At 37.5% G+C, this 22,779-nt stretch overlaps 2 protein-coding genes across 2 annotated transcripts; both read right to left on the bottom strand.

Moving 5' to 3' along the window:
* Positions 1 to 2,064: 2,064 nt before the first annotated feature.
* On the bottom strand, positions 2,065 to 12,723 carry LOC117558810 (sodium/hydrogen exchanger 9B2-like; the record flags this gene model as incomplete). The annotated part of the gene is made up of 13 exons (XM_034235208.1): positions 2,065 to 3,073; positions 3,305 to 3,479; positions 3,930 to 4,066; positions 4,720 to 4,828; positions 5,118 to 5,267; positions 5,540 to 5,646; positions 5,723 to 5,816; positions 6,789 to 6,870; positions 7,362 to 7,489; positions 9,799 to 9,941; positions 10,348 to 10,518; positions 10,740 to 10,836; positions 12,652 to 12,723. Coding segments are annotated over 13 exons (1,551 nt in total), but the record flags the coding sequence as incomplete, so codon positions are not given.
* Positions 12,724 to 16,582: 3,859 nt separating this feature from the next.
* On the bottom strand, positions 16,583 to 22,635 carry LOC117558811 (atrial natriuretic peptide-converting enzyme-like; the record flags this gene model as incomplete). The annotated part of the gene is given in 7 exon segments (XM_034235209.1): positions 16,583 to 18,941; positions 19,397 to 19,530; positions 20,012 to 20,120; positions 20,570 to 20,732; positions 21,507 to 21,726; positions 21,905 to 21,954; positions 22,513 to 22,635. Coding segments are annotated over 7 exon segments (982 nt in total), but the record flags the coding sequence as incomplete, so codon positions are not given.
* Between the last annotated feature and the right edge of the window lie 144 nt (positions 22,636 to 22,779).

Below are 22,779 nucleotides of genomic sequence, written 5' to 3' on the forward strand. Positions count from 1 at the left end.
ATTAAAGATCTGTAAGAGGATTACTAAACCACAATGTTTTGTGCATTTCTCATAACTCGATATGCAGCAACAGATTTTACAACAAAGCAATCCACCTTTCTCCAGCAGAGTGCCGTGGCTTTAGCCCTTACAGTTGAAGCGAACAGAACCACATCATCTGCAAAGAGAGACAAACTTCTGACCTCCACAAACAGAACCTACTAAAGGTCAAGATTGATACCCCTGCAGCAGGGTTAGCTTAGCTTAGCATACAGACTGTAAACAGAGGGAAACACCTAGCATTGCTCAGACCAAACTCCAGGTCCAGCTCCCCTTAAACCAATAAATACCCGCTCTCTTACACACCTGTTCAAATCTGCCTACTCACTGTAGTGCTCCCCATTATATGTTTCATTTGGGTCCACTTGATTGTCTCCTCCATGATCTGTGTCCACTTGATTGTCTCCTCCATGATTTCCTGTCTGTGTTTTTATCATGTTCTTCTGCCTATTAGCCTTTTTGAACAAATTGTACGGTGTCCTTGGGTGTCATGAAAGACGCCTGAAATAAAATGTAATATTATTATTACTGGTCGAATGCCAAAAGGTTTGAGTTAATACATATTGTTTTATGGTATGTAGTGTTGTGTTTCCTTCAGGCTATAGACCTTTGGACACACGAACACTAACTTCCTCTCCAAGAGGTTTCATTGTTGCTTGGACAATCATTTTAGACATTACATGTAACAGTTATTTGATATGGCCCCTCAGAACCAGATCCCCCCCCCCCCCCCATTAGCTTGTATATCCTGTTCAAACTGGTTTCTGCTGCCCCACACTAGGTGGTTTCTTGCAGATGTCTGCAGTGTGGTCTGAGGTGTGAGTTTGCAGCAGCAGATGGAAACAGGAAACTCTCAGTGTTTGTACAAGATACGCTAAAGATTGATTTTATATTGTTGTGTGCTATTGAGTGAAGTTCTATCACATGAGTTTACCCAGACAGCATGTGTTTTCACGTCGTTTGTCTTCATTGAAGAGGTCCATTTTGTAAATATTAATAATAGACTTAAAATCAGCTTGTTGAAAACATTGTTGTATTTTTTGTAAAAATGGGTAAAGACGTAAGATTGTAGGTATGGTATGGTCAAGAGGAGCTGTGACCTGAACCCTTCCTTCACTTATGTCTGCTTGTAAAAAATGTACAAGATTTGGTTGTGGGATTAATGGATTTGGATGTCAACCAGGAAATTACCCTTTTGTGAAAAAAATCTATGTTTTCCCCGAGTTTTTTCCCCAAATGTTTTAAGTTCGCGTAAATTAACCAATTCAATTTTAGAAAAATATAAAAAACAAAATCACTAAAATATTTAACTTTAATGTTCAAAATTCTCAGTTTGTTCTCGCAGTATGACACCCTCTCTTGTCTCCGTCATTCATGAGTTAAATGTTTCACTTACAGTAGCCCTAACCTTGTATAAAACCCACTCATTGTTGATGTTTAATCTATGTGGGCTTTATTTGTCATTGAATTCAACAACTCTGTTTTGCCTCTGCTCTAGTGCTTTCTGCAGGTGCAGGTGTTATATCCTCTGCACACATGATGATCGTAAACACATCATTTGACATCAAGCCTTCGACTGGTGAACTCTGGCATTACTGACATTGCAATGTGAAAAAACCACAAGCCTTGTTTCTTGTTGAGTTGTGTGTCTTCATCATCCCAATTTGTTTTCAATGAGAGGCCTCGACTGTCCTGTGATGTTGTTTTAGTGCCAGAAGCTTTCATAAACTTGTTTTATCCAGTTTTAAGTCACATGTTTACATCTTGGTGCTGTTTAAAGAAGGGTTTTAGTGACTGGATCTGAAGTTACCAGAGAAACAAGCTGAGCTAACGTTAGCAGTTAGCTAGCAATTCTTCCATCCCAATTCAACCAAACTGCATCAGAGAAATACACATTTTCAATGTGAAATAGCTAAACAATTACATATTGTATATTTAAATAAAGCGGTAACCCTTATGACTTAACGTAACAATGTTTATTTAAAGTTTTTATTAAGATTTTATAAAAAGAGCATGAAACAAATCACAGTTTATTTCAATAATTCCTGAAAGATTATCTCAAAATTACAATAATATTGGAAGCAATTCATAGAATTAGATTAGATTGATTAATTTCTGCTTCCACGTAAAATATTCCCTCATTAATCCAGTTCTGACTGATTGTATGCTTAAATAATGTCAACGCGTTAGCCCGCTAACTAAAGTACCTGCTCAGCTAATTACCATTAGCCCACTAACTAAAGTACCTGCTCAGCTAATTACCATTAGCCCGCTAACTAAAGTACCTGCTCAGCTAATTACCATTAGCCCGCTAACTAAAGTACCTGCTCAGCTAATTACCATTAGCGCCCGATAACACCAACAGGAGTGCTTGTTGGATCGTTAAAAGTGTCTGAAACACCCATTTTTGGATGCTGGGTTTGAACGCCTCTCGCCTTATCTTTTATCATTCATCATACAAATATTTCGGTAACTTTTCCTTATGAACAAGAGAGTGCTACGTCAATACAAATATCTGAAAATAAATTCCCGTATCTCCATGTTTAAATGATATAAGAGAAAACGAGAAACAGACTTTAGGCGTGGTCGGACAACTTTGTACAAGACTTCGTAAGAACGTCTATCCAACATACAATAACAAAAACTGATGAATAGTAACTATACCAAAAAGCTAAGTGTTACATATAAAAACAGTTTATGCATTGTATCTCCTTATGTTGACAACTTCTTTTGATAGTTACTAACTTGTCGTCGGTTCGAAAATGTTAATAAATTAGCTTCTGCAGTCGTTGCGTCATATACAGCCAAGCTAACGCTTACATAGCTAGTAAAAACTAGCATGAAAGTAACATACAGTATATAAATGTTTACAAGTATATATGAACCTGAAGAAGGTTTGAATATAAGAAATATAAAATAGTTTTCTGCAGTTTGTCCAATCAGAGGCCTCATAGCTTGCTCTCGAGGGCCGTGTTGACTTTTTCTTGACCAATCATGTTGCGGCTTGGATCTGTGGCTCCGCCTTCTGCATCATCTGTTGGGATTTAAGTTCATTATTAAGGCAAAGTTATTTAAGTGATTTGCATAATTGAATTATTTCCACAAGTCTGTAAAAAAAATTGAAGTTACATTCTTGTGAAATGTCCCTGTATGTGAAAACCTCCTTGGAGATAAAGCGAACTCGGATGCATTGTGAGGACTTTTTGCCCGGTCCTCATTATGTGTTTGTGTGAGTGTGTGTGTGTAGTTGTGTGTGTGTGCTGACCTTTGACCTGTCGGTCCAGGAGGCGTGGTCCTGCCAGCCCGATACCAAGCGCTCCGATGGGCGCTGTTACCAGGATTGCTAACACGGCTAACGTTAGCACGTCCAAACCAAACTTAATCAAGGTCTCGTCACCCTCCTCCCTCGCCATGTCCAACGCTTTGGAGCCAATAGCAGCCTGGAACACACAAAAAACGTTTTAAAATCCATTAACTGGATGTGGACATGTCTCATTGAGGAGGTTCTGGCGGTTCTTTTATTGGGATATTGGGAGGTGTTATGGTCATATATGTCCTTGAAGTAATCTCATGGTGTCATTGACAAGGTTTAACGATCCTATAGTAGGTTTTAGGGGTAATTGATTAAGCTTTAATCAAAGAGGTTATAGAGGTCCTTTGAAGAGTTCTAGAGTTACCTTGGGAGATTTGTAATGCTCATATGCTGATTAGTTTATTAGCTGATAATGGTACCTGGCCACTCCCTGATGTCCATAAATAATAAACCAATAATTAACGTCATGGGGATTAAACCAGTTCTTGTATACAGTATATGTCTTTCTAGGACGTTGTAGGGTTCCAGTAGTAATAAAGAAGGTGTTATTGATAATCTTGGTGGTTCACACACACACCTGTACGGTGGCTTTTGGCAGCCAGGCCACAGAGATGAAGATTTTCTCCTTCAGGTTGAATCCTGCGAAGTGAACCAGCGCGAAGGTGACGAGCAGACGGATCACCAGACCAATGCTGATGCAGGCCAGACCCAGACCTGAACACACCGACAGAAGAGCGTTAAACTTCCTAAAGTCGTACATAAACTGTTCGAAATGTTTGAATGTAAAGCTATAGGCCAAGTCATACTTCAAATACTGCAATTTTATTCCACACTCACACAGCGTTTGCACCTCTTGCTAGTTTGCTTAGAATAAGAAGCCAACCAACTGAATGGTTGTTTTGAAGAGCTTCCCCCAGATTGGGAATCAGTGTTCTAGGAGGTAATAAAGACCATCCTTTTGAAGTGACTGTTATTTTTGTATAGAATGATTGTTGCTTTTATTTAGTTCTTAATGTGTGCATATGTATAAATGTATCTTTTGATTGTGTATATACAGGTTATATATATATTTGCATACATATTTTTATATATATTTGTTTTTGTATTCAAGATTGTGGGAAACGATTCGATCTCTCTGTTTGTACACACAAACTGGAATATTGACAATAAAGTTGACTTTGACAAAGAGGTTCAAGAAGTCTTATAGGAGTGTCTAATGGTGATTACAAAAGTTGAAGATCACATGTAAAACTCAAGGACAAATCCAGCGACTCCCAAATGTTTCAGTTGCCTATATGAGCCCAACGTAAAGGGCATGAGTTAGCAACAACACTGTTGTTTGTTTGTACGGTTCTCATGGTTCTTACCCACGGTGCTCGGGCTGAGGCTTGCTATTCTGATCTCTGCTCCAATCAGACCAAAGAGAAGCGGCTGGAAAACATCCCAGGACCGACCCACCATGGCCGCCACCGGAGCCTGAAGATAAACATGAAAAACTCAAACAGTCCGGACTAAAAGACGTAGTGTAAACAGGTCAAGTAAGTAAGTCATTTTGTCTTAATTTACATTATTTAATTTCATATTCTGTTCTTGTACATATAATATTCTATTTACATGTATATAAACGTTTTGCACTACTTTTTATTTTGTATTGTATTATACATGTTGCATTGTTGGAGGGGCTCAGGTCAGTGCATATGACAATAACACCTTTGAATCTTTGAATCAAGTGTTTCATCCAGATTAAAGTGAGATTGTGTGTTACCTTTTCGGTTTTCCAGCCCAGAGCAGCCAGAAAGGCCAGCACCAGCGTGGAGAGACCGCCAGCGCCGGCAAAACCAATAACGTGGCTGAAGAACACCGAAAATATGGAGAGACCCAACAGCAGGATAGTCCTCGTCAGAACCAGGTCCTCCTGCAGACAGACGGAGAACCATTAAATAACTCATCAATGATTCACCTGCAGTGTCTCGATCTAAAACAGCACAGCAGCTCAGGAACAGACCCAGGATCAGCCATCCAACCACCTATTTGATTTAATTTCTGAACTATTTAATTTCTTCTGGCAACATTTGATTTATTTTTTGCACTATCTTTTCTTATTTTTGTGTTATTTTACTAATTTATTTGATTGCAATATAACATAAATTATTGCTCAATTTTTTCATCATTTTAATCAGCACTCACCTGGTCGTTGCTGGGGAAGCAGCAGAGGAACAGACCCAGGATCAGCCCGGCTATGACCCCCCCCACCACCTCCAGCAGACCCTTCAGGATGTTCATCCACATGGCCCCTGCAGGACAAACATGGTATATATAGACCAGGATAAAACCAAATAAAATAAAAACAGTATATTCCCCTCTACAGACCTGTGGAGAAGGTGATTCCCAGACAGGTGGAGAACCCAGTTATGGCCAGAATATCGTCAAAACTTCCAGCAGCCATCAGGAGGGTTGGGATTCCCTGGACAACAACACAGAACATCATGGAACATCATATAAATACAGAAAATACGTTCACAGGGACTTCAGTTTCATGCTGGCAGGTTGTAGGGTTCACTGTGGTTTTTCATTTGGAGGTCCCGAGGGTTCTTGGTGCTCTTGTATTCTTGAATTGAAGGAATTCTAGAGGTTTCTTTGGATATTCCAGAAGTCTGTAGTTTTTTAATGCAATGACTTTTTTTCCTGTAGGTCTTTTCTGAGGTTCTACGGTTTCTAGAGGCCTTTTGTTTTTAGATTCCATAGGTTCCATTGGTTTTTGTACTCTGTCACGCCTGGCTCAAGGGCGGACAAAAGAAGGAGACCACACATGATTCATATTGAATTAAAGTACATTGATTAAAGAAACTAAGTTAACTATGAAGTCAGTTAATCAGTAATGTGTGTAGGGTGTGGGTGTGTGAGCATGCATCAGTATATAAAGCAAAGACAAACAAACCAAGATCCAGTAGAGCCAAGCAACCCAAGAGGGGAGAGAGGGTGTTTCTCAATATCGAGGAAGGCTCCTCCAGAGCCACTATTTCAAGGATGCTACGTCATCGAATCCAGTCCGAAGGACTGTTCTAATGTCCAGGATCCTTGGCGGAAAATGTAAGGCGGGGCCTCTCATATGATACACACCTGCACACTTGCTAGCCTGTTCCATTCTTCGTTCTCCGAATGCCAGGAAGGATTCTTGCCTAGCCTCTGATGAACCTTACTCGGAAGACATGTCCTACCAAGGAAGCATCCTCGACATTGAGAAACACCCACAGACTTCTCAGGCACCCATCTATATCATAATAGAGATATTTAAGGAGGTCCTAGGGGTTCTTGTACTCATTTAAGGACCTAAGGATGCCATCATTGCTCTTTGTGTTCAGCCTGCACATGTAGTAATATTTACAGAGCGGCTCCCCCTGGTGGCAGACTGAAGAACAACAGGTGAGTTATTTACCTTCTCCACGCCCAATCCTTCCCTCTGCAGCAGCAACATGGAGGGGACCACGACCGCCGGGGACACCGCAGCCAGGACGAAACTACACACACACATACACACACTTTAATACACTGTAGTTTACATATTCATCCCAGCGGCTCAGGAAGAAAGCCCACAGGATTACAAAACTGTTAAACACCTGAACATCCACAACATTCGTCTGTTTGCAACTTACAAATTATTTATCTAATATATCATATTCCAATTACTTGAATAAAGACTCTTCTTGCACTATTTCCATTCTATTTTATTTGTATTTACTTGCATTATTTTATCTGTGTTGTTGTGTTGCTCTGTTGGAGGAGCCGGTGACCTCAGACTTTCATTGATATACTGTATCTACACTGTAGCTATGTACACATGACAATAAAAGGCTTGAACCTTGTGTGAGTGTGTGTGTGTGTGTGTGTGTGTGTGTGTGTGTGTGTGTGTGTGTGTGTGTGTGTGTGTGTGTGTGTGTGTGTGTGTGTGTGTGTGTGTGTGTGTGTGTGTGTGTGTGTGTGTGTGTGTGTGTGTGTGTGTCTGTGTTACCCCAGGATGAAGCCCCACACCCAGGGAAGCCCCAACAGGAAGTGAGAAACCACGGCCACGACGGAGGCCTCCACCACGCAGGGGCCGACCGCCAGACGCACACACACCGCCTTCAGGCGACTCAACGCCTGCAGAGACACACACACAATTATAAGTAGTATGAAGTATATTTACTGAGTGTTCAGTGGTTGAAAACGTACCCAGGTACTGTACTTAAGTAAAATAAATAAAATGCTCTAAAAACACTCCATTACAAGTAAAAATGATTTTCTTGATTGTATTTATAGAGAACCGCAGTGACGCGTCCTAAAACCCGGAAGTAAGTTAGCATTTTTACCACTTCCGGTTCATTCGATAAAAAGCAATGCATTTTCTCCATAGGATTTTGGAAAATAGCTCCAAATAATGTGTTTGACACAAATTAAAGAGAAAGATCACGTTTTGTTCTAGGACATTAAATCCATCAGCAGTGACTCCACTGCTGATTTTTGAAGAGTTTACGTGTCTGAAAAACGATGGTTGTTAACATGTGGCTGAATAGGACTACAGAAGTTGTCGAGGCCGTTTTACGTCATTACACCGAACACGTAAACCCTCTCGCTAAGTTAGTTTGCCCTGTTCTGCTTGAAAGCAAGTCCCTGCCTCCTGCAAAGTGTTCAAACAAACGCTTCAACTTGTACAATTTTGAATCTGTAGTTTTGAATATGGAAACCCATCCCTGTTTTTCAGGTCTCAGGCTCGAAAATGACATTTCCAGAACAAATGACCATATCTTCTAAAAGTTACATTAATAATCTTTGTTCTCAAAGTAATGATAAACCTGTGAGTTGGATGTAGAAAAGTCAGAATCAATATAGATTTTTTTTATTTAAAGAAAATTCAGATTGAACATGGTAAAAAACTGTAAATTATAGTGTTAATTAAATTAATTAAATTATGTTTTACTTATAGTGAAAACTAACCTTGGATGATGGTAAGGTAGACTAAAAGCTTTAGGAATCCAAAGTACAACATATAATAAGTACCCTGTATCAAGATTGATGCAAAACAAGTGACATTTGACCTTTTTAGAAAGGTTTAGCCAAATAAACTCCACTTTTGGGGTGATTTGGGTGGAAATGGGCGTTTTTGCCGTTTCTCTAATAATAATAATAATAAATTGTATTTTTATGGCGCTTTTCTCGAACACAAAGACGCTTACTGGAACCAATTGGTCGATTTTGGTGATTGACATCTCTTTTTAACCGTTAGAGCCAATAGAATCGAAGGAGAATTTCCACATACACACCCACGTTACCAAAAAAAAGTGGGGGCTTCTCGCATTCAGTTTTGCATGAGAGTGAACCTCTCTCACGCTCTGACATCTGAAAATGGAAAAATAGGTTTATAGCTGATGGATTATCAGAAATCATTCAAAGGGACACAGACACATTGGATTAACCTATGGATTAACTTCAGCAGCGTTTTTATCGTTTTAATGCCATTGAAGACAACTTTTGATCAGACAACAACGAAGGTAAGAGATATTGCCGTTTTAGCTACCTAGCGCCAAGTGTTGTGATGTCTGTTTTTGTTTGTAAAGTTGCGAGATCTTATCATAGAGTGAAGATGTAGGTACCTATCGATTCTGTGTCTTCTCACGATGCTAATCGATGGGTTTGGTGTGCAGCTACGATAAGTAATAAGGGTGTTATGAGTGAGTTTCTGTGCAAAACGCCGTTAGCATTTTTTCGCTCGTTCAGAGGCTGAGCGTTAACTTTGTGGGGTTTTTTTGCAAAAAAAAAAAAAAGATCTGTTAGCTGAGTTTCTTCCCGGTTTCTTGCAGATAATGCGTTTTTCCGCCCGGGGGCGGCGGGATGGGGTTCAACAGGTTGGCGTGACGTTGAAGCAGTAGTTCGTTTATAGCATAATGTTAGCATTTTGCTTCTGGCGACTATATTTATGATTCGAAAATTATAAAAGTAGGGTAGACATTTTATTCGGCTGAACAAAACGTGATCCGTCTCTTAAATGTGTTTCAACCACAGACCTTATTTCGAGCTATTTTCCAAAATCCTATGGAGAAATTGCATTGCTTTTTTGACGAAGGAACCAGAAGGAGTTTACTTCCGGGTTTTAGGACGCGTCACTGCGGTTCTCTATTCTGTATGTGGGTACCAAGGGGCCCTGTGCCAGTCCGGCTCGGGTCAGGATGATTGAACTCAAAACGTTACTTAAGTTGAAGTTCATTAGTATAGTTAGCTCAATACTTAAAACAACATTTAAAAAGTGTTATTACAGCTATTTTAGCATTTGTTTATTTACCTTTTCAAAATGTTAAATATATTTGTCCAATTACAGTGTTTGCTTTGTTCTGTATATATTTTTGTTGCTATATTTCATACATTTTTGCACTATTTTAGTTATTTTCTTGATGTTATTTATTGAGTGTGTGTACCGAGGGGTCCAGGCCCAGTCCGGCTCGGGTCAGGATGACTGCCAGCGCGATGTTCCTCAGCGCTGCAGACCAGTGAGTGTCGATGTAAACGGCGTCCGTGACGTACGGGACGTTACGCAGCAGCAGGCCGGCCAGCAGCATGCCTGCAACACGGGACAATCAATCATTTAAACATATTTTATTATTTATATTTAAAACACATTATTGGGTCATAAATATTATTTTTTATTTAATGTTTTTTTATAATTAAATTATTATATGTATTGTTTTTTTATATATACATATATAACTTTATTTTAATTTTGTTTATTTAATTTTATTAGGATTTATTACATTTATAGTCATATAAACATTTATAAATATTCTCAAAATATAATATAAAAATAGATCTATACTTTTGTAAACATCTTAAATATATGTCGTATTTTTTTGAATAATTTATGTCATATTTAATATTTTTGAAAACAATTATTCGAATGAAATGTAATAATTTTTGATGTCAGTTTTATTGGGTATTCCATCAGAGAGGTGTGAGGTGTTGGGTCGTACCAAGTAGAGGAGGGAAGGGGGGGAGCGTGGGCAGCTGGATCAAACCAACCAGCTTCCCCCCGAGCACCGAGCAGAGGAACAGAACCACGAGTCCAAAGAGGTTTCCTCCAGGTAAACACTCACTTCCTGTTATAGACCACACCACCCCGAAGAGCAGGGCGAACACACACCCTGCACACACACACACACATACACACACACACACACACACACACACACACACAAACACACGCACACAAACACACACACACACACACACACACACACCAGCGGAATGTTACAAATAGTGCAAGAAATGTTTTTAATATTTCCAGAACAAATTGAATTGTGAAAACAAATAAAGTACAGAGACACAAACACACACACACACACACACACACACACACACTCACCTTTTGTGATGACGAGGTTGAGGAGGCCTCGAGGACGGGGACATTTGTTCTTCAATCGGATACAAGACGAGCAGCAGGAGTCGGCCATCTTTATCTGCTGACAACATTAGCCACTTTGATGAGAACTTTAACAGCTGAAGCTTTAATGGCAACTTTATGAGCTGCAACACTAAAAACATGAATCCTTAATATCAGAATGTCCTTGTTAATGTTTAAAGTTGTATTTCAACAGAAACATGGAACTTCTCCTTCTGAATCTCTGTGTTCCAGTTTGAGGCAGCATTGCTCTTTAACTCATTTCCCCGTCATAACTCAGAGACGTGTCACCTCAGTTTGCAATCAATACATTACAGCAAACATTCAGCAGAAGTTGCAGAGAATTTAACATTTGTAACTTTTCTTCAGTTTGAATATGAGTTCAACCAGGAGCTGATCAAAGATGATTCTGCTTTCATAAAGAACAGTTGAATCCAACTCACTTCCTGTTGCTCTGACAATCACAACAAAACAAAATCAGCTTTATTTACTTTGCTCTTTTTGGTTATGTTTGGTTTCCAGCAGTGTCAGGACTAACGCGTTACTGTAATGCAGTAACTAGTACTCTAAAGCATTACTGTTTAAATGCAGTACCTCAGTTACCGTTACTACATGGTGCGTTACTCCGTTACTGCGTTAGTTTTGTTATATAGTCAACAGCCAGGCGAACAGAGATGAGAACTGTACTTAAGTACTTGAGTAAATGTACTTAGATACTTCCTGTGTCACATGCGGAGACGCGCTGTGGGCGTGTTTGTGTTGTTTACTAACAAGACTATCATGGCGGCGGCGGAGCTCAAGTCTAGTTTCTCCACCTGGAGATATTCTCACTATTTCACTTTTGTCGAGCACAAAGAAAAGAACGTTTCTGTTAAATGTAAGTTGTGTCTTGGCGGGTCAAAGATCCTATCTACTGCTTTAACCAGTCATTCAAATCTCTTAAAACATCTGCAAAAACAACATGCTGGGACGAAGCTAGTAGCTAAGACCACAGAGACTCAGCCGACGCCACTCCACCTCCACCTAAGCAACAGCGGCTGGATTTTAACCAAGGGACTGCTAGCCAGGGAAAAGTGGATAAAGCCATTGCACGGTATGTTGTAGAACACATGCAGGCTATTGCTACAGTGGAGTCACCCGCTTTCAGGGAGCTAGTTAGCATGATAGCATGTCCGGGCGGCACGCGGCATATGGGACGGAACACTTTTTCCAACTACCTGGAGAAAGAATATACAAAAATGGAAAGCCAGCTAATATCGATGCAATCCAGATTGCATATAAGGCATGTCCAGTTGATCAACAGATTGTATTATTCTCCAATGCAATAACAGTACTGAAATGAAGGCTATAAGGGCATTAATGGGAGACATTCTTGTCAAGTAGCGAAAGCGTTACTTTTCACAGTAACGCATTACTTTTGGGTTTAAGTAACTGGTAAAGTAACTGAGTTACTTTTGACATGAAGTAACTAGTAATGGTAACTTTACTGGTTTTCAGTAACTAGCACAACACTGGTTTTCAGTCTCAGCCTCAGATTGTCTCATTAGCGTGGTTCTTATAGCATTGAAACACACACACTCTCCTCCACACACTCACACACACATATTTAACATGATATTAAAACCTGAGGATGTCCAGGCAGTAGAGTGGAGGCTGGCCACACATTTGTTGGCAAAAATGTGCAAATTTCTCGCAGTTTCTTTGCACATTTTCTATAACTATTTGACCTTCGTTATCTGATGGTGTGTGTGTGTGTGTGTGTGTGTGTGTGTGTGTGTGTGTGTGTGTGTGTGTGTGTGTGTGTGTGTGTGTGTGTGTGTGTGTGTGTGTGTGTGTGTGTGTGTGTGTGTGTGTGTGTGTGTGTGTGTGTACTCACCTCGTCCAGTTCGTCCGTCGTCCTCCTCGGCAGGACGGTGATCTCTCTGTCTTCCTGACATACCTGCACTTTACACCCTCCGTGTGTGTGTGTGTGTGTGTGTGTGTGTGTGTGTGTGTGTGTGTGTGTGTGTGTGTGTGTGTGTGTGTGTGTGTGTGTGTGTGTGTGTGTGTGTGTATGTGTGTCACAAAAGGGACATGAAGGGTGTAAAAGAGAGAGAGAGGGACAGTGAATAAAGGAGTTGAACTTTGCCCACCAAACTGGCCATGAGTGTGTGTGATCTTGTTTTACTGCATTAGTGAGGTCCGTCCTAAAAACATAATACATTGTGGGGACCGGTCCCCCAAAAAGGCTTTGGATTACAATGTTTTTTTGCCAATATTCTTTTTTTTGCAAATAAAATCCTCATAAAGTCCCAAATCTTTTTTTATTGAATCTCAGCATTTTTCAAGAGGGAAACACACACAGATTTTCTCATATTTGTTCTTCCTCTTTTTCTTTCCATCCATCACTCTCAGTCTGTCAGTTCATAAAAAAGAGGTATTTGTTTATAACATTAATTATTAAACCGGCAGATACACTCACTCACGTGTGTGTGTGTGTGTGTGTGTGTGTGTGTGTGTGTGTGTGTGTGTGTGTGTGTGTGTGTGTGTGTGTGTGTGTGTGTGTGTGTGTGTGTGTGTGTGTGTGTGTGTTTTAACTTATCATTACTTTATATCAAGACATACAAATGTAATTTAGATTAATTTCATTTCAATGTAATATGATCTTTATGTATAATTATAATCAAATATATAGATATTGATATATCGTAAAAATGTACAAAATAAAAAAATATATATAATAGAAAATATGAATATACGAGACATAGTAAAATAACTAAAGTAAAATCAAAAAGTCTACATGAAGAAAATAATGCTTTTATAAAGTGTGTTGCTGATAATATATAACTTATTATTGTTCACCTGTAGTGTTGTTAAGGCAAGGCAATGTATTTGAATAGCACAATTCATACAGTGATGTAATGCAAAGTGCTTTCCAGGATCAAACAGATAAAGACATAATACATTTGAGTATGGTCAAAGTGAGAAGAAATACAAAAACACACAAAACAATTAAAAGAAAGAAAACCATGTTTAACAGTTCACAAAATGGAAAATTAAAAAGCCATGTTAAAAATAAATGTTTTTAGACCTGATTGAAATGATTCTAAAGTGCCAGCCATTCTCAGGTGTTCTGGGAGTTTGTTCCATGCACGCAGAAAGCTGCTTCCCCACGCTTTGATCAATGGAACAGAGAGCCGGCCTGAAGACCTGAGGGGTCTGCTGGGTTCGTACCGCGGAAGGAGGTCCTTGATATATGTGGGTCCCAGCCCGTTTAGTGCTTTATGTGCAATAACATCTTAGAATCAATGATATCACTCACTGGAAGCCAATGCAGCGATCTCAGCACGGGAGTGATGTGATCTGTTTGTCCGGGTTAACTCTCTGGCAGCAGCATTTTGAATTAGTTGGAGCTTACGGAGCAAGTAGTCAAGCTTGCTAAAAATAGTTTGTCAAGATCCTGCTTGGACATAAGGTCTTTAATACGAGTGATATTTTTCAGATGGTAGTAGGCTGATCTGTTGATTGCTTTGATGTTAAAATTGAGGTCAGAGTCTAAAATGATACCTGAGTTTCAGGTTCGAGTGACAGTGATTCCAGTGCAGAGACTTTAACTCTCTTCTTTGGTTCCAAAAACAACTACTTCGTTTTTTTCGTATTGAGCTGGAAGAAATGACGGCACATCCAGTCATGTATTTGTTTTATACATGTGATCAATAAATCAGTAGGACCGTATTCATCTATAGAAAGTGAAATGTAGATGCAGCATGTACAAGTTACATAATTACCTGAGTTTGTTTCTGAGCGTCCTCGCTCGCGCGGAGGTAACGCTTCGTGGATTCTTCGTCCATCATCTGAAAACAAAATCCACATATTTATTAAAGTAATAATAATAACAATTAGGTAAAAGGTTAAAAAATACAATACAAAAATATATAATAATAATTATATTATTCTAAGTATTAAAGATTTTATATATTTTTTAAAGTGCACTTTTCTGAAGCATTTTTATTTTAATAAATATTTTTGAATAATGTTTTAATTAAATGATCACCATGTTTCCAGGTTCTCTAATATCACTTGTGTTTTTTATTTTAATATTGAATGGATATTCTGTTTTCTGCAGTACAGTGCCGCCATCTGGTGGAGAAAAGGTTAAACTACAGTTCAGACCTCCTTTGTGTGCAGGAGTTTATTTTTCATTATTGTATCTTACACTCGTAGAAAAAACACTTTACCAATTAGTTTGATAACTCGTAATTATTATATGTTTTTTGGGCAACTTTTATTAATTGCTCTTTTACAATTTAAGATTTTAAAATATGTTTTCCTTTTTAATTTAGTCCCACTTGTGCATTTATATGACATAAATGTATTTATAAATATTTGTATTACTGACCACCATATGCCTTTCAAGTCTGCATTATCAAATATTTTTAGGACAAATAAATCTGGATATCTGGATAATTCCTATATTTTGCATTTGGTGTCGCCGTCTGGTGGTGAACAGTGAGAATGCAGTTCTAACCTCTTTTCGCTCCCCGAGTAAATTATGTTTTTTGTCTTGCAAAAATGAATTATAACTCAACTACTTAACTTAAGTTGCTATATTGTGCAGCTTGAGGGAAATTAAATGTAACAACTTTTTGTATGCAAGTCGGTGTAACATTTTAATCGAGAGGAAAAACGTTTATGTTTTAAATGTTTGATATTTATTATTATTGAGATTTGATGATGCAACATCTATTTTAGTAATGTTTTAGCATTTGTAAGACCTTTTAACAATGAATTTAGACATGGTTATTGCCCTGTTCTTTCATTCATGTCGCACGTCTAGATGACTGAACCACATGTATGGTTTCTCCTTAATTAATTCCAAACTACAATATTTCCAGGAAACATTAATACATATATCAGTTTAATTTGAACGTATGTACATAATAGCACCATATAAGGATATATACATAACATTGTTTTAATACTAAATATATCTATTTTAGGCTTTTTGTCTGCAGGAAATGCATATAGGTCTGAACAAATACACCATTTCTACCATAGAAATTCACAGGAAATAAAAAATGTAAAACCTCTTAAATAAATTATAATAAATATATAAAAGTAATTTATGATTAGTTCAATATTTATAATTTACCAAAATCATTTTACTAAAACAAGAAATCAGTGCACATTTTAATAACATTCATAAATGAAATCCAGTCTTACCTTGGCTGTGTGTTTCAGGAACAATGAGGAAAACCGAGTGACAGCTGAGTCAAATGGAAACAGCTGCTTTTAAACACACACACACACACACACACACACACACAGAGTAAAGCCTGGCATTATGGGAACACAGGTTGCTGTTAATGCCAGTCTGTGACACACACACACACGTCTTATTATAATGGTAAGTGTGTAAGTAATAGCAGGTGTGTGTCTGTGTGTGCGTACATGTGACAGCTTTGTTCCTCACACACACTAACAGCTGATTAACGCCTCACACACAATAACAACGTATAATTACAATTATTATTAAGATTTCACTTTACGCAGAGGAAGTGTGTCACTAAGACGTAATGTGTGTGTGTGTGTGTGTGTGTGTGTGTGTGTGTGTGTGTGTGGGCAAAATAATGTCTAAATCCTAACTTTTATTTTGTTATAGTAAAGAAGTTCATCAGCACATCCTGAAATAAAATCCTGGATTTCTTTCCAAGAGTCTGAGAGTAGACATGTTGTTATGGCTAAAAACTTATTTTTGGGACGATAGGAAGTGGAAACAGTCTGCACACAGACTGTGAGTCAAACACACACAATCACACACACACAGGTGGCAGAGTGTGTGTAGTCTTTATTGGTGGAAACACGGTGATACAAAGGAAATATTTCAGGTGTTACACAAAAAAACATTAAAAGGCTACATTTCATTTAAATCCAGATCATTAAAGAATAATAACACACACACACACACACACACACACACACACACACACACGACATACAAAAAGCTGTAGAAAAATACTCTTGAAAAACACAGGAAAAAGAACCCACTGGAATGTTCTGGATGTCCGACAGACGTCAGCGTGGAGGAAACACCGGCAACTTGTTGGGCAACAATCAAATGTTATTTTAAAATGAACAGAAAAAATGAAATAAATTCAAAATAATTCATAATCAAATGTAAAACATATTCAGAAATGTGTAAACAATGTTGGAAACATTCCCCAAAGAGTACTGAAAAATATATGTGAATGAATATCCAGATGTATTTGTTATCCGGCCTGTTAGTATGGTATTATGGTACTATATTTACTGACATTCATCCACAGAAATGTTTGGACATTTTTCAATTTATTTTCATGAATTATTCTCATATCGTGTCAAATTAACCTAATTTTTTTATTTCACAAATATGTAAATAAATGTTAGAACTATATCAGATATATTTAAATGAATTTCTGATTTTTTTATTAATCTACAACATTCCCCCAAAAATGGGACTAAATGGAAGTAAATGTGAAAACATTTTGTTAAAAAGTGCAAAGAGCTAAAAGTTGCCTTACAAGTTGCTGGTGTGTGTAGAAGCAAATGAATGTCTGTCACACACACACACACACACACACACACACACACACACACACACACACACACACACACACACACACACAGTACGACACCTTACAGCTAACATGTTTTTTTTTTGTACTGCTAAGTCTACCTACAGGCACTATAGAGTGAAGCATTGTGGGAAGTTGAGTTTCAACTGGTCTGTTTTAAGATAGCAGCTTTTCAGTCAGCGTTTAAAGTCTGAAGATTTAAACACTCAAAGCAGACGATCGGACAATGGAAATAAAGTGTGTGTTTACGTACATCAAACACACACACTCACACACACACACACTCTCACACAACATTAATGTAATAACTACATCATCCTGTTTTGTTTAAATCAACAGGAAGTCTCTGAGTTAAACTACGATTAAAATGTAGTGACGAGTTAAATGTATAATAATTGTTATAACCATTGTTGAATACAAAAGGTTTCGTCACCCCTAATTATCATGAAATTAAATAAGCAGCACATCCGGCTCTTAATTACCAGGACATTTGGTAATTTGTATGATTCCCCAACAAAAAAAAAACATTTGAAAACAACATTTTAACAACAACAATTTTGCAAAAAAACAAACACATTTTTTAAATGTTGAAGTTTAAATACCGTGAGTTTATTTTACTTTAAAAATATTGTTCTGGATTTATGAGATGTTTTTGTTCTTTGAGAAATTCCAGTTGGTGGAAATGTAACTACATTTTTTGACACCATATTATACGACTTTATTATTGTTTCATATTTTTGCTAAACTCTTTGTATTTTCCGTCCCGGTCTTTAAAAGAAATTGGGGAAATTTCCAATGTGTCTCCCCAGATGCTCTACGCAGGCCTCTCGACAAAACAATTATCCTTACATTTTTTTAAATATTGGTACTAAACCTACATTCTAAATATTTGACGCTTCAAATCTAAAAAAAAGTGGAATTCAATCCACATTCTTTTGGATGATTTTGGATAATCTTATGAAGTAAGATATCTCAATGCTAAAAGCTCATTAAAAAGTCAGCGTTAGGTTTCCAGCAGCGGTTACACTTCGTTAACAGATCCTCACAAACCCTGAAGATATCAAATGTGTTTTTAGCATTAAGTGTGGCGTCTACTTGCTAGCTAACTAGTTAGCATCAGTAATAGGGGTTTACACTGCAGTTATAACCCAATATGTATACATGTTCATTTTAACTTGTTCATTCTCCCTGTTGCTGTTAAACTACTGAATGTCCCCACAGGGATTAATAAAGGTCCATCTAATCTCATTTTAGTTAGCATGTGAGGCTAACAGTATAGCTATAGGCACAGGTGTGTGTGTGTGTGTGTGTGTGTGTGTGTGTGTGTGTGTGTGTGTGTGTGTGTGTGTGTGTGTGTGTGTGTGTGTGTGTGTGTGTGTGTGTGTGTGTGTCAGTCGCTCAGGTACGTGTGTGTGTAGATCTGCTGTTGGATCCAGGAGGTGAAGTGTGTGACGTTGCTGTAGACTCCGGGTCCGAGGACTTTACTGAAGCAGACGCTGCCCCAGGAGGTCAGACCGAAGAGCGTCCAGCGACCGGAGGCGTCCGAACACACCAGGGGGCCACCGCTGTCTCCCTGAACACACACACACACACACACATTAAACACACACATTTGTTTAACTTAAATTAAACTTTTTTTATATTTCATATTTTGTTTTAAAGTCAAATTTATTGACTTTAAAAAAACGATTTAATTTGACTTATTTTTTATTATTTTTTTAATTAAACCTTTTTACATTTCTGAGTTAAACTTCACTTGAAAAAAAAGTTGAATTACATTTTTAAATGTTACTTAATTTAGAATTTTTACAATTCTTCGCCTTAATTGGCCGAAAAAGAAATTATGCTTTTCCTTCTTTTCTTTTTCGTATTTTTCTCCAAGAATCTCGACTTAGGTTCAAAATATGACATAATTTACCCTAAATATAAAAAAGTATTCTCTCTAATAATACAACATTTTCCTATTCCATATTCTGACTTTTTATTCCTCTAAAATGTTTAATATTTATTAATTCCTGCAGACGTTACCATGCAGGAGTCCACGGTCCCCGCTTCGTATCCGGCGCAAAGCATTCTGGGAGTTATAGTCTTCATGTCAAAGTAGGACTGACACTGAGAGAGAGAAATGATCCGGACCTCACCCTCCTGCAGCTTGAAGGGCACTAAATACACACACACATACACACACACACACACAGATAGAGACACACACACACATACACACACACAGATAGAGACACACACAGATAGAGACACACACACACACAGATAGAGACACACACACACAGATAGAGACACACACACACACAGATAGAGACACACACACACAGATAGAGACACACACACACAGATAGAGACACACACACAGAATACATTGGGGGAAAAGAGGATTCACACAAGGTAAAAAATAAATACAAAATAGAATAAAACATTTAAATAATAATACAAAATGTTTTTTAAATAAAGTGATAAAGTTAATGTTGAAAAAATATCACAGTAAAACGTTGAGCATTTGAATGAACATGTTAAATATATTTAATGTGTGTGTGTGTGTGTGTGTGTGTGTGTGTGTGTGTGTGTGTGTGTGTGTGTGTGTGTGTGTGTGTGTGTGCGTGTGTGTGTGTGTGTGTGTGTGTGTCTCACTCCTGTTTCCCATGTGTCCCCAGCCGGTGATGAAACAGTAGGAATCAGGAAGAGGAAGTTGAGAAATGTCGGGGAGACAAACCGGCCGCACGAACTCCGTCTCCTCGATCTGAGGAAATATAAAAAATTATATAATGTATATTTTCCACGTGTAAATCTTTTGCTTTTTTTAATGCTGTTTTATTTCTATTTTGAAAAGTTTATATTTTGGATCGTTTATTTCTTTTAATTTCTCTAATGTGTCTTTATGCTGCAACGCAAACATTTATCACATTGCGATCAATAAAGTACTTCTTATCTCATCCAACATGTAGATACTAAGCTAACCTTCACCTGATGATATTAATAATCATATTTCATATTTGTCTTAATGTACATTATTTAATTTCATATTCTATTACATGTATATAGACTTCTTGCAGTACTTTTTATTTGTGTGTTGTATTATATATGTTGCATTGTTGGAGCAACTCAGGTCAGAAGAATTTCATTGCCATTTCGGTAGCTTGTGTGACAATAAAACCTTTGAGTTTGAATCTTTGAATGCTGGTTTCTGACCTCAGAGTCGAGCTGCACGACGCTGATATCGTAATCGACGACGGCTCGGTTGTATCGGGGGTGAACGACGATGGATTTCACTCCTCGAGTCTGGCTGTTTCCCCCGGGGTGATCCAGGTTATTCAGACCCAGCACCACCTTCCACAGATCAGCCCCCTCCCTCCTGGGAAATAAAACATTCAGAATATGATTATTAAAAGTCTTTCAAATGTCCCAAAAATATGGAAACATTTTCATTAATTTAGTTATTGCATTTGTCATTAAATGTGTTCCTTGGTATGTCTAAAAGCCAGTGTAAATAATAAAAGGAAAAAAGTGTTTAAATGTTTAGGAATCAAGCCTTTAAAATAAAAATGTATTTCAAAATGTACACAAATGACCATAACTCTTTCAAATGTGCACACTTTTCAAATAAATGCATAAATTAAATCCTTAACATTTTAAAATGTATTGTGTATTTTCCATTAATTTCATCCATAAAAACTGGTCTTTAAATTTACAAATAAAGTCCTTAAATTAAAAGTTAATTTGGAAAATGTCAAGAAAATTGTAATAATCAATTAAGTGCTGACAAAGTAAATATATATGTTTTGATATCCATAAATGTCAAAAAATAGCCACATTTCCATAAATCTTGTTCTTAAAATGTTATAAAAAAGTAAAACATACCCATGAATGTTTTCTTAAAGTCCATAAAATGTCAAAAAAAAAAATCCCAGAGTTAATAAGAAATGTTATTTTTAAGAACCAGAAGATATATCATTATTTTATTATATTTATATTATTTTCCTGCGATATAAAACCAGTCCTCGCCCCTCGAAGCCCATAAACGTTTTCTTAAAGTTCATAAAAAGGCAAAAAATAAGAATTTCCAGACTGAATAAGAAACGGAATATATTTGATAAGTTATAATAATTGTATTATATTTAGTCCTCACCCCTCGAAGCAGTGAGCGACGGTTAGCGCCCAGCGGCGTCCAATCAGAACGCAGCCACAGACGTGTCCGCTCGGGCCGCTCTGCAGCGAGCACTGCCAAGGCCACGCCCCCTTTCTGGAGACTCGACCTCCCAGAATCCTCTTCTGCCGGGAGACTACATCTCCCAGAATCCTCTTCTGCCGGAGGGGGGGCAGGCCGGCCGCCGGGCGACGCCCACATTCTGACAGAGAGAGACAGGAAGTTACTAAATTACTGTGTACTAAATTACACGTTTAATGACTTTTTAAAACATGTAAAAGGAAAATATGACATTTATTGCAGTAAAATAGATCAGATCAATTAAATTACAGATTTACATTAAATTAAATACATGAATAAAAACAGTAAATAAAGTTCACCTTCTCTGGAACAAAGCACTGACACTCTCCTCCGGGAATGACACGCATGACTGCCGGAAAAAGTGATGTTTATATAATAAAACAGTTATAATAATAATAATTTAAATAGTAAGACAACATTTAATTAATAATCTTTAAAATAAATAAAGACAATAATATTGGCAAATAAAATACAAATATTATAAATAATAAAAAAATACTTTTAAATATGATAATATAAAAGGAATAATACAAAATATTAATAATACAAAAAATCTCATACAATTATTTGTATTTTTATAAATTAATAAATGAGTTTCTACGAGTACATTTTCTATTTGTTTTTTCTCACATATATAAAATAAATTCAAAATCATAATTTATTTTAGTCTGTTGGATTTTTATAAATTATTATTTAGGTTTGAATTATGTTTTTTTATCAAAAATATTCCGTTAAAATCACATAAATAATTTAATATATTTTCTTAATGTGAATATAAACGTCCCCCCGGTCGGTCCTCTTCTCCATTTATTGATATTTTATCCTTAATTTACTAATCACAAAGAATATTCAAAAGTGTTTTATTATTATTAAATCAAGTTTTATATATTTATATATTCTGTGTCACCTCCTCTTCTCCAGCCGGCCCTGCAGAGCCGTTCCTCTCTCTCTTCTCTCCGGATGAACGTGAAGCCAGCGCCGCCGCCCGGTCACCAGCTGATCCGTTACCATGGAGACAGAGGAGGGGGGTCTGAGGGGAACACGAGCACACTGAAGCCCACCGACACGACAGTGTGTGTGTGAGTGAGAGTGAGAGTGTGAGTGTGAGTGTGAGAGTGTGTGTGAGTGTGAGTGTGAGTGTGAGTGTGAGTGAGTGTGAGTGTGAGAGTGAGTG

The sequence above is a fragment of the Gymnodraco acuticeps genome, unplaced genomic scaffold (assembly GCF_902827175.1).
Source record: "Gymnodraco acuticeps unplaced genomic scaffold, fGymAcu1.1, whole genome shotgun sequence".
NCBI classification, from domain to species: Eukaryota; Metazoa; Chordata; class Actinopteri; order Perciformes; family Bathydraconidae; genus Gymnodraco; species Gymnodraco acuticeps.